We start from the raw sequence: 11,758 nt of genomic DNA on the forward strand, positions 1-11,758 counted from the left end.
CTGTGTGTGCTTCTGCCCACTGAGTGGAGGGAAAGAAATGAAATGAGAAAAGAGGCAGCAGAAGAGAGGAGAGCGGAGAACGCGACTGCATCAATCAGGACCTCCTACTCTGCAGCCCACAGTGAACCCCTACAGGGCCGAGAATCTCACCTCCCACATACCATCCATCATTCAAACAAGCGTGACTGGTTCCATCGCTCTGCCATGACTATGCCACATACTAACTTCGGCGGCGCAAACTCCTACCAAACCATCTGCAGCTCTGCAGATGACCCTCTTCTTCTCCGGCTTCGGTTCAGAGATCGGGTGGACAGGGCACCGCAAGATAAACCCACTGTGACAGTCCATGTCTCCCACTATAGCACGGCCATATGCTGCTATCAGGCAGATGGGCCAGTACATATTCCCTCGTCCAGTGAGAGTGGGAGAGTTGGGGGTGGGGGGAGGCAGCGGCAGACGGGGGGGGGGGTTGCAGGAGAGGGCGAGCGGGGGGAGGGGCGTTGAATCTGGTGTCACACACTGAAGGATTGATGGTTTGTGTGTAGTGTCGGATTAGAAAAGCGGTGGTCCTTACGCTCTCTCACACATGTGACAGGAGGAAAGCAGCTATGCAGCACATAGTGGGGCTCAGAGTCCTAGCGTACTGGCTAGAAATAGAAGAGAGCGCTAGAGGTGTCACCCTGTTTCCCCTGGCAGACATGTGGTTCCATGGTGTAATGGTTAGCACTCTGGACTCTGAATCCAGCGATCCGAGTTCAAATCTCGGTGGGACCTTCCTTTCCTTTTTCAATCTCTTATGTGACACCAAAATCACAAACCATATCCAAGAAATACATTACAGTTTCTCATTGTTGAGCTTTAGGGCGAGCGGGAAAGGATTACACACCTCACAGAACTACAGCTTTTTGTATGAGGCATTCCGTTTCACAAATAACTGTCAGTATGAACCAACAGTATGTTGGTGCGAAATGTGGGTGTTTGTGTCTGTGAATGTGGTCACGCAGGGCCGGTATAGCGTTATGTAACAGTACAATTGATTTCTTAAATTCAAAATAAGCATGGCATCATTACAGTCTGATTATAGACATAAAAACACAGTTACATACAGTAGAAATACTGTAAACACTAACAATGTCCTTCAGCATGGTGAATGTAGTGTGGAGAAATTAACAGGTTGACCATAGACCAGTCTGTGAGTTAGTCGGCCCTGGCATAGTCACTGTGTGCCTGTGTGACGGGGCTGTGAGTGCTTGTGAGTTAGTCAGGCCCTGGCATAGTCACTGTGTGCCTGTGTGACGGGGCTGTGAGTGCTTGTGAGTGTGAGTGTAGTGTACAGTACAACATGGCACTCTACAGTGCAGTACAGTACAAAGTGTGCAGTGCCATTAGGGTGCAGGCATCTGTTTGTGAGCCTGTAGTCCTCCTAGCTCTCCCAGTCTGGGCAGCCCAGCCCGTCATCATCTGAGTCTGAATCAGGCGAGGCCTCTTTGATGCGTCGCAGCGCCTCGTGGATGCTCCTGGTCAGAGGGTCGGTGGAGGCTGGCAGCTCGCCCTGGTCCTTCCTCTCTTTCAGGGGCACGCGCCTCAGCTTGACCCCCTGGCGGATCTGGGCCAGGATGCTGTTGGGGTCGTTGTCGTCCTTGGCCGGAAGCAGCGACCGCTGGTCCACCTTCCTCAGGTGGAAGGTACCTCTCTTCAGCGAGGCCAGCACCTCGTCCATGGGTGAGCTCACTGGATACAGGAGGAGGAGATGAGAGACAGGGGATGGAGAGAGAGACATGTTTGAGCAGGAACACCTCTGTAACTGGCTAATTCAATTGAAAGACTGTATAGAGCTGAACAGTCATGTGACATTTCAGTTGGAGCAATTTTCGATTTTTTTCACCCGTCTTTATTTTTTGTTTTTGCTCCAACTGAAATGTTTTATGGTCACTCACAATTCAGTAGGTCAGTGGGTAAGCTTGGTTCCAGCCTTAAAACTCGTTATATAAGGATTTTTAAAAATGTCTATGGAGAAATGAATGGGGAACTCTCTTCCGGGGAAAGAAATGTCACGTGACTGTTCCGCTCTATTGACGCAACTTCTACTGTGAATCCAAGCATCTTTTTTTTATCAAGATTTTTCTCCCCAATTGTACTTGGCCAATTCCACCTGCTGTCCCAGTCATTGCTCCTCCCCCTCTGCCAATCTGGGGAGAGCCGTAGACTAGCACATGCTTCCTCCGATCCATGTGCAGTCGTCAGCCGCTTCTTTCCCCCAGTTCCCCCCCCCCCCGCAGGCATCCGACTGACAAGAGGAGGTGCTAGTGCAGCGACCAGGACTCATACCCCACTGGCTTCCCACACGCAGACATGGCCAATTGTGTCTGTAGGAATGTCTGACCAAGTAGTAGCGCTGCTGGAAATTGAAACCAGATCTCTCTACACCTCTACACTACCCAGACACCTCCCAAGTAGTCTTATAGGTAGCTGCTTCCAGTACCTCTGTGAGCGTCCAACTCGGGCGTCTTCCTCAGCTTCTTCCTGGCGCTCTCTAGCTGGCTGCTGTCAAAGAAGCGGGGGATAAAAGGGCCTAGCGGGGTGGGAGAGAGCTCTTCCGCCTCTCCCTTCTGCACCTGGCCTTGCTGGCCGGGGCTCCCGGAGGGCGCCGGCTCCTCCCTGGGCAGGGGGAGGGGCGGAGGGGGGGGCGGGGCAGGAGGGGAGATGGGGGATGCCAGCAGCGATGGCAGGGAGCAGGGGTTGCAGGAGGAGGCGGCCGGGCTGGGCGCGGGCAGCGGAGGCGGTGCGACGGCCGTGAGGGTGGCGACCGGCTGGGTGGTAAGCGCGACGCCGAGGCCGGGGTCCATCTGCACGCTGGTGCTCAGGCACATCAGCTGCTCCTGCGTCTGCACACATACAGAGCCCGTTTCCCCACCCCCCCGCCCTCGCTCTCTTCTTCTGCTGTGGGCCACACGCAGGCGAGCGGACTTCAAAATCACCTGACCTGGGTACCGCTAGAAGGAGAGCGAGAGCGAGAGTGAGAGCGAGTGAGAGTGAGAGATGGTGGACATAAGAAAAGTCAGCAATAAAGTCCAATTTACCATCAGGTTGACATACTTAAAGGAACACTCCGCCCATTTTCAACCAGCTTTGTATCATTAGAACATCAGTAGTATATCAGAAAACTGTAAACTGTTTTGAAGTCTGTCATTTACTTTGACAGTTATTGAATGTTCACTGGTCCACACTAACTCAAATTAATAACTCATTAACTCAAATCAACTCTCAATAACTGTCAAACTAGATGAATGATGAATAGTTTGACAGTTATTGAGAGTTGATTTGAGTTAATGAGTTATTAATTTGAGTTAGTGTGGACCAGTGATGTCACTGGTCCACACTTTAACACTCAATAACTGTCAAATTAAATGACAGACTTCAAAACCGTGTACAGTTTTCTGATATACTACTGATGTTCTAATAATACAAAGCTGGTTGAAAATGGGCGGAGTGTTCCTTTAACAGTACACAGGAGTGCACATACCTGTTTGAAAGTGCGTAATCTGTCAAGAGTTCTTTGTCTCTCCTGACTAACTCGGCTGTTCTTCCTCTCCTCATCTTCCTCTTCATCATCCTTCTGTTGGAGAGAAATAAATGTAGAGGAGGTGAGGGAGAGAGGGAGAAAGAGAAAACGACAGAGAGGAGGAGCGAGATATTGATTACCCTGTGCAAGTATCAATAGAGACAGTCAGTCTGTGTGGGAACGCCCACAAAATGTTACTACGGCTGGGGCGCGGGTAGGGTAAAACCCCCCATATATCTCAATGGGCTGACTCACCAAAGGACGGTGCTGCGGCTCTACACTACAGGATTGAGGATTCTAGAGCAGGTACATAGACATCTGTTCTGATGTGCGTTTACTGCGGGCGTTAAATCCCCTATCGTGTCTGTCTGGGCTGGGCTAGCAGATAAATGCTAACTATGGTGAATGGGGTGAACGGGAGGATTTACCCTACCTCGACCACACCCCTAGCCACCTACCCCAGCGTTTATAACAAGACATCGACTCAACCTATGAACAAACCACTCACATCTTTTAATAAAACATAGAAAGGCTGTAACTGCAAGACCTGTTGGAATGTGGAGTCCGTCTGCATGGCTTGACGTTTTTGCTGCTTCTCGATGTTGTTGGACACACAGATTTCCTGCAGGAGATGAGGAATGAAAACGCATCCAATGAATAGGTGAATGAAAAGAACAGTCTGCACACTGCAAGGATCCCTTACATTATTTTATTGCACCATAGTAGTCCCTTTGAGTCAGTATGAGTGTGGTGAGGAATACACACCTTCTTGTTCTTCAGGTAGGAGCGTTTGGCAGTGATGCGCCCCCTCCTGGCCTCTAGCTGTCGCGCGCTGACTTGAAGTTTCCGCAGCTCCTCTCTCTCTGTAGCGTCATCCTGTCCGATGGCATCTGGACTCTCATAGGTGTCATAGTACACCACCTCGTCTTGACGCTCTGGAGACACACACACACACACACACACACACACACACACACACACACACACACACACACACACACACACACACACACACACACACACACACACACACACACACACACACACACACAGGGAGGTGGTTTAGGTGACAGACTACACACAGCAGCACTGAATACTAAGTGGTCCCATGGTGTAATGGTTAGCACTCTGGACTCTGAATCCAGCGATCCGAGTTCAAATCTCGGTGGGACCTAAAGGTTTTTCAATTGAGAATCAGACAACATATAAAATGGTTTTTCATTTTTTATTCTTAAGATTTTTTATTCATTTCCCTTTTTGTTTTGATTTTCTTGATTGCATTGTGATTTTTAATTCGTAATTACACTGTGTAGTTTGTGGGGTTTTTTAATGTCTGTGAGCACTTTGTAAACTTGTTTTTGAAAAGTGCTATACAGGTACAAATAAAGTTTATTACTGTATAATTATTACTACCTTGTAGTAGGAAGGGATGCACTGTTATGTAAATGTTGGGCCGATACTGATTTTTCAAACACCACGATCGGCCAATCCCGATAGCCTGCAGATGTTTTGTTTCATATTGACCCATTTGTGCCCAGCCAAAATAATCTATATTCTGCCCTTCATTATACTTTGCAATGAATATAGATTTAAAGATCAGCTTTTATTGTAACAACTTTCACTTTTTTTTTTAAATTAAAATAAACAACATATTGTTACCTCACACTTATAGGCTGTCCTTCCATTCAAACCTGAACTTATTTGGAACAGATTAGTGATGCAATATGTTAATGAGTATGGGCCGATGAGACCATTGTAGTCAACAATGCAAAAATCGATATGCAACTGATATAGCTGTGCATCACTAGCAGTAGGTCATCTCTAAAAGCAGCTTTGCTAATTCCAGGAATCATGAGGCAACATGACTGTTTCCCAGGACTGACAGATTAGCCTAAATCCTTTTTATACACACACACAAGCACATACACACAAGCACGCGCGCGCACGTGTGTGTGTGTGTGTGTGTGTGCACACATGCACGCACAAACACATACAGACACAAGCATGAACGCACACGTGTGTGCACACACACATGCACGTGCACGCGCACGCGCACACACACACACACACACACACACACACACACACACAGATACAGATACAGACAGGGAGGTGATTTAGGTGTCTGACAGACTACATACAGCAGCAGTGCACACAGAGTGGTTCCATGGTGTAATGGTTAGCACTCTGGACTCTGAATCCAGCGAGATCTCGGTGGGACCTAAAGGCCTTTCAATTGAGAAACAGACAAGCTACAAATTCGATTTTACTTTGTTCTTTATGCTTAAGAATTTTTTTTTTTCCTTCAAGTTTTTATTTTCTTGATTGCATTGTGATTGTGACAGACACACACGCACGCGCACACTGTAAATAATAGACACACACGCACATAGCCATACCTGCCATCTGTCTGCGTATGCTGTCTAACTGAGCGGTGAGAAGCAGCTCCTCACACTGTAGTATCTCAGCCTGGATGTCGTAAAGTTGCAGCTGGAGCTCATAGTACTGCGCCTCCATGTGGTCTAAGCGGCTCATCGCATCCTCGCCGCTACACAGACTCTGCATCTGAGGGGAAAAGTAAAAAAGGCCTCACAAGCGGCACCTCAGGAGCCAACTATGTGTTTGTGAGAGATGAGCTAGGGAGTGAGTGTGTTGTGTGTTACTGCAGCAGTACCTCATCTCGCAGTGTGTGTTTCCTCTGGTCCAGGCAGATCTCCCGGGCTCTCTGGAGCTGCAGGGTTTCCTTGGCGACAGTGTAGCGGAGCCTCTCCATGCGCCCCACTGCCGTTGTCCACGCTGCCTTGCCAAACTTACGCTGGTCCACCTTCATACGCTCATACACCCCTACACAAACACACATGCACGCACACACCCACACAGTGATGGAGGCTGGGTAAGACGCAGCAGAGAGTGTGATGTATGCTTGTGCAACTGTGAGTCACCAACATCATTGAATAACTTAATTTGCAGCTTCTCACCCACTCACATAGACTGTATAAGGGCCCACTCAACACGGGGGGGGGGGTGAAGCTTTCTTATGGAGCAGAGGGAGACATCTATTGGCCACATTTGAACATTACAACTACTTCCATTACTATTTGAATTTTTGAGTCATTCACTTGTGATATTTTTGATCTAAAGTGTCAGATAAACAGAGCGATCAGTGGTTGAGGAAAACTGAAATAAAAAGGGGCACAGTGTGCAGTAACCCTGGACAGAGAGATTCTGTTGGCAGAGCTCTGTCTGATCAGTGATCAATAGGTTGTCCTTGTTTCCTCGTGCCCCTGTCAAAGCATGGCTGTCTGCACTGCCTCATCAATACCTAATCACATCAGCCTGAGCATTCAAAAACACACACGGGTCAATATCAGGATACTGCTGCCACTATGTGTTGGTGTCTAGTGTTCAATGACGTGTCAGTGACAGTGACGGCATGCTTTACCTTTCTGAGCTCTGGCAGTGATCTCAAAGTATTTGACAGTGAACTCCTGGATGTTGAGGACCGCCTCCTGAGCCTTCTTCTGCCAGTCAGAGTCCTCCTTTTTCAGAGCTTCAATCCGCCTCGGGCCCAAGTAGTCATTCTCCATGGAGATCTGTTGGAAGGGGATGAAGGCATCTTTATTTCTTTATTCGGTGAGAGCAAGCGCAATGACACGCTCGCCTCAGTTTGGACCAGGAGATCACGTGACACTAATGTAGTTCTAACGTAAGTTCAGTCAGGAAGACTATAATATGCATTTTACACTTCCTTAATTCACTTTTTATATCTCCACCCTTCAATCTACTCACAAGCTCATAATAAGCTGTCAATTTCCGGGCTTCAATTGAATAATCAGCTGGTTGCCGCCTAGTCTCTTTTAACCAATAGCATAGTGTCGCATCACTGCTCTCATCACCTCTCACCCCACACACCTCCAGTGTAAGCCTATCACATTGCTTCTCACCCCCATCGTAAGCCAATCGCTTGGAGGCGGTTTCCTTAAATATGTTTTTTTCTGTCTCATTCAGCCTCTCAACACCGCTGCTGTCAGTCTCGCACCCTCCTCCTCCCCCTCTCCTCCCGGTCAACGCAGACCTATCCGATTCTTCAGTCGGAAGAGTCTCATCATGATGAGTCTCAGAAGGAGATCACCAGCACCACCAGTATCTAGACTTCACAGGGGGATATATCTGGATGCTGCTCTGGGCTGATGCAGCTCTCTCAAGATCTCCCTGCGGTGTCTAACCGCCAAAGACTAATAACAATACCTTATTCTCATCATTCTTTCTGTAATGCATCATTCACTTTATTGTAATAAATATCATTTTATTCATTCTTTGGTCTCTAGTCTCTCCTGATTGAACTGGCTTCACCACAGACAGTGGGCCTGTAGAGCAGGGGTGTCAAACTCATTTTAGTCCACGGGCCACATGCGACCCAATTTCGTGTCAAGTGGGCCAGACAAAGAAAATCAATAATCAATAATAACATATATATGACAAAACCTCCACATTTTCCAGTTTCTTTTAGTGTAAAGAATTACAGGTACATTTAAGAACACATTCTCACGTAGGGTTATCTCAGCTGCCATCAAGCACATAATCAAATCTACTGTCTGTACTGTGCATTACAATCAGGGGTGTAGTCGAGGGTAGGGATGTCAACGGTTAACCGTTAATCGATTAACCGTCGCTAACGTCGTTGTTCGGTTATTGCTGTCGGTCTATCAGTTAATATTAAAAAAAAAAAAAAAAAAAAAAAAAAAAAAAAAATTTTTTTTTTTTTTTGGTCTATTTACTCAATGAGCTCATGCCCAAACAAGGCGTGTCTATTTAGATGCTGAAATGTTAATGCTTTTTGTGTTAGAAATTCTAACACAAAAAGAATTTGTGTTGAAATGTTGATGCTTTTTGTTAATGCTTGTTAATGCTTTTTGTGTTAGAAATTCTAACACAAAAAGCATTAACATTTCAGCATCTAAATAGACACGCCTTGTTTGGGCATGAGTTCATTGAGTAAATAGACAAAAAAAAAAAAAAAAAAAAAAAAAAACATTTTTTTTTTTTTTTTTTTTTTAATATTAAAAAATTATGAATTAACCGATAGGTTAATCGATTATTAGCGTCGGTTAATCGAAAGTGAAATTAACCGAAAATTGACATCCCTAGTCGAGGGTAAACACAAGTAAACGCAGTTTGAGTTTACCCACCCCTTTGAAATGAGGCAGATAATTTACTCACCTATTTTCAGATAAACTGTATCAATCAATGAGGGCAAACAAGGGGGTAAACTACTCACCTTGGATAGTTTACCTACCTCTGTATTTATCACTACACCCCTGATTACAATTGATGACAACTGTGCAATTCTGTATAGTCAAGCAAAGGTAATGAAAATAGCTGACCATTATTGATTAATACAGATAACATGAAAAGGCTACTTAATATTTAACTTGCTCCTGAAACCTGGCACCTCTTAGCCTTCACAAGTGCATCACAATGGATTGAAGGACTTCTCAGTGCAATTTTCGTACTTTGAAAGTCATCCTTTGGGCCGGATTGGACCCTTTGGGGGGCCGGATCTGGCCCCCGGGCCGCATGTTTGATGCCCTGCTGTAGAGGGAGCTAAACATCCATAGAAGGAAGCATTGACAATATAGGCCTAATCTATGGCCTTACATGTGCATAAACATGTATGCTCATCATCAGCGTGACTAAGCAAACAGTACTGTTGCTCTTCCAACACCTCACAGTCACTAAGTGCATGCTCTTGTTGGCAAACTGTTTCAACTGCAACATGACCTGTGCTTTAAATTAGCCGGTACATGTGAGAATTGTTTCAATTGTTGGGTCTAAAATATAAATAGCCCGGTTGTCTACCTGCTCTATTTGTAAAGCGCCTTGAGATAACTCTTGTTGTGATTTGGCGCTATGTAAATATAAAACTGATTGATTGATTGATTGATTGATTGATTCAACTATTTGCTATAACCTTTGCAGAGCTATAGTTATTGTGGAGACAGTCATCAGATATAGGCTACCTAAAGTTTAGAGTTTTATCTTTGCAAGAGTGCCATAGAGCCATTCATCGGCTCATGGCTTATTGTCACACAAGGCAATCAATAAATACAATTTCAACTAGTACAAACAGTACTTTTAATGAATTGATGGGACTTATTGAAGTAACAAAGGCATATTGAAGTAACGTGTCAAATTGTAAAATCTATTGCAGTATGTTTGGGGCTATCTATGTAATATCCCCAAAGCTAGAGGGAAGGACTAAGAACTGATCCAATGACAGTGGATTATTTATACAGTTACAAACACAAATCAGCCAACCAGAGAACGCCTCCTGACTCATGTTAGTCTTAATGTTTCTTGTTGAAATACTGCAGCACTGTGTACTCGTTTTGATTAATGCTCATTATGGGAAACATCAGATTAGACAAACACATGCATTTAGACCCAAAACCTTGAGTCCTATCTACTATCTATCTACTGAGTCTCTCTTAACCTAGTCTACTCTTAACCAGTCTTTGGAAGTTAGTTCTCCTGCACATTATAATTCTGGCATTCTTGCTCTGACAGCAGTCTCTGGTTCTGCCACATACAGTACTAAGTAAATAGAAGTCCCCTCCTCTGTCAATCCTTAACATTCTTTCCATCTTCAAACTTGTTCTCTTTTTGCTGTCTGCAAATTGTAACCTTGCTGATCACAAAACAGAGGGAAGATGACTAAACATAGAGGAGAGAGGATGACAGATGGCACCGCAACCTATGCAAGGCCTAGGCAGGCAGGCGCGCGTGCACGCAAGCACACATGCACACACACATACCACATTCTCTCCTTTGTGCCAAAGTGTGGTTCCATGGTGTAATGGTTAGCACTCTGGACTTTGAGTTCAAATCTCAGTGAAATCAGATTTTACAGGACAAAATAACAATAGAATAAAGTGAAATGACAAACACATATCAATCACAACAATTTATATATTCCATTTTTGTAGTCTTGTGAATGTAGTTAGATGACATGTATGTAATAAATTATAAATTGTTGGAATGCAAAATAAGATAATAAAAATGTATTGTACAACAAGTTAGATGTAATAAAGTATTGAAGTGCATTACAGCAGTTGGGGGGTGGTGGATGGGAGAGGCTAACTCAGTAAGTCATCAGTCCTCAGCAGCTATATGGGGGGGGGGGGGGGGGGGGGCTAAGTGACGGAGGCTACAACTCTGGGGAAAAAGCTTTGATGGCTGTGTATCTCTTCCCCGATGGTAAGGGGACAAACAGACGGTGATCTTGGTGGGTTGGGTCCTTGCTGATGTTGCTAGCCTTTATTTATTTATTTAGTTATTTGCACACATAAATCTAAAACAGATAAAAAATGCAAACAAGAAAGTAAAGTGCAGATAGAGATGTGAAACCCTGAAAGGGCTTATTATGGGTCTCCCTCAGAAAACCAAATAACAACAATAATGCGTAAAATACAACAGAAACAAGAAGGAAACAAGAAAACAAATGGACAAAGAAAAGAAAAGAAACAGCAAGAAAAGAGGAAAAAAGAAGAAACAAAAAAGTAGAAACAAAAAGCAATCAAGATGAGTTAATAGACAGACAGTTAAATGGCAATGTGAGGTGTAGTGTTGTAAGTGTAGTGTAGTGTAGTAAGTGTAGTGTGTAGCATTTTTGTGTAGACTGCTAGCATACAGTGTGTCCAAATAAAACATTACCTCCAATAAGATTAATATTTAACTCCAGTAAGAGGCGGAGCAACACTGGAAAGACGGTTTTCAATGTCACATTCCTGAAGTGAATCTAAAGTAACTCAGAGCGACAGCACTGCTGCAGTTAGAAGAGTCTCTCTCTAAAGAAAAATACAGCTTAGTTCATCAGACCTTTCTCAACAAAACAGCAGTCTTACTCATACACAGGTGAGTACAGCAGATAATATTACTGTTTAAACAGAGAGCAGTGTCACATCAAGCTGTATCCAGATGGGATGTTTTTCCTTTTTGCACCAATACTTATACCCTAACCCTGCAATTTAATTACATAACTCAAATTTACGTTTAATAATATTCCAATAATCAAAATGATTTTTTTATATGGATATTCAAGAAATATGTGTTACAGTATCATTATTTCACATTTTCACTTTTGGTCTCAGATATGTCTGCTGCCAGCAGTCTCCTATCTGAAGATCAGTTTATGTG

General features: G+C 44.5%; 1 protein-coding gene across 1 annotated transcript in view; it reads right to left on the minus strand.

Annotated features, from left to right (window-relative positions):
• Positions 1 to 1,423: 1,423 nt before the first annotated feature.
• Positions 1,424 to 11,758, minus strand: part of LOC310800042 (junction-mediating and -regulatory protein-like) — a gene marked incomplete at both ends in the record, with an annotated part of 27,618 nt that continues 17,283 nt past the window's right edge. Inside the window, 8 exons of the mRNA XM_083662635.1 lie at positions 1,424 to 1,731; positions 2,483 to 2,993; positions 3,524 to 3,616; positions 4,110 to 4,184; positions 4,328 to 4,497; positions 5,962 to 6,127; positions 6,237 to 6,406; positions 7,005 to 7,178. Coding sequence (XP_083518761.1) covers positions 1,424 to 1,731; positions 2,483 to 2,993; positions 3,524 to 3,616; positions 4,110 to 4,184; positions 4,328 to 4,497; positions 5,962 to 6,127; positions 6,237 to 6,406; positions 7,005 to 7,178 — 1,667 coding nt within the window. The remainder of the gene's footprint in view (positions 1,732 to 2,482; positions 2,994 to 3,523; positions 3,617 to 4,109; positions 4,185 to 4,327; positions 4,498 to 5,961; positions 6,128 to 6,236; positions 6,407 to 7,004; positions 7,179 to 11,758) is intronic.

Source organism: Poromitra crassiceps (assembly GCF_964638095.1).
Source record: "Poromitra crassiceps genome assembly, chromosome: 29".
Lineage (NCBI taxonomy): Eukaryota > Metazoa > Chordata > Actinopteri > Beryciformes > Melamphaidae > Poromitra > Poromitra crassiceps.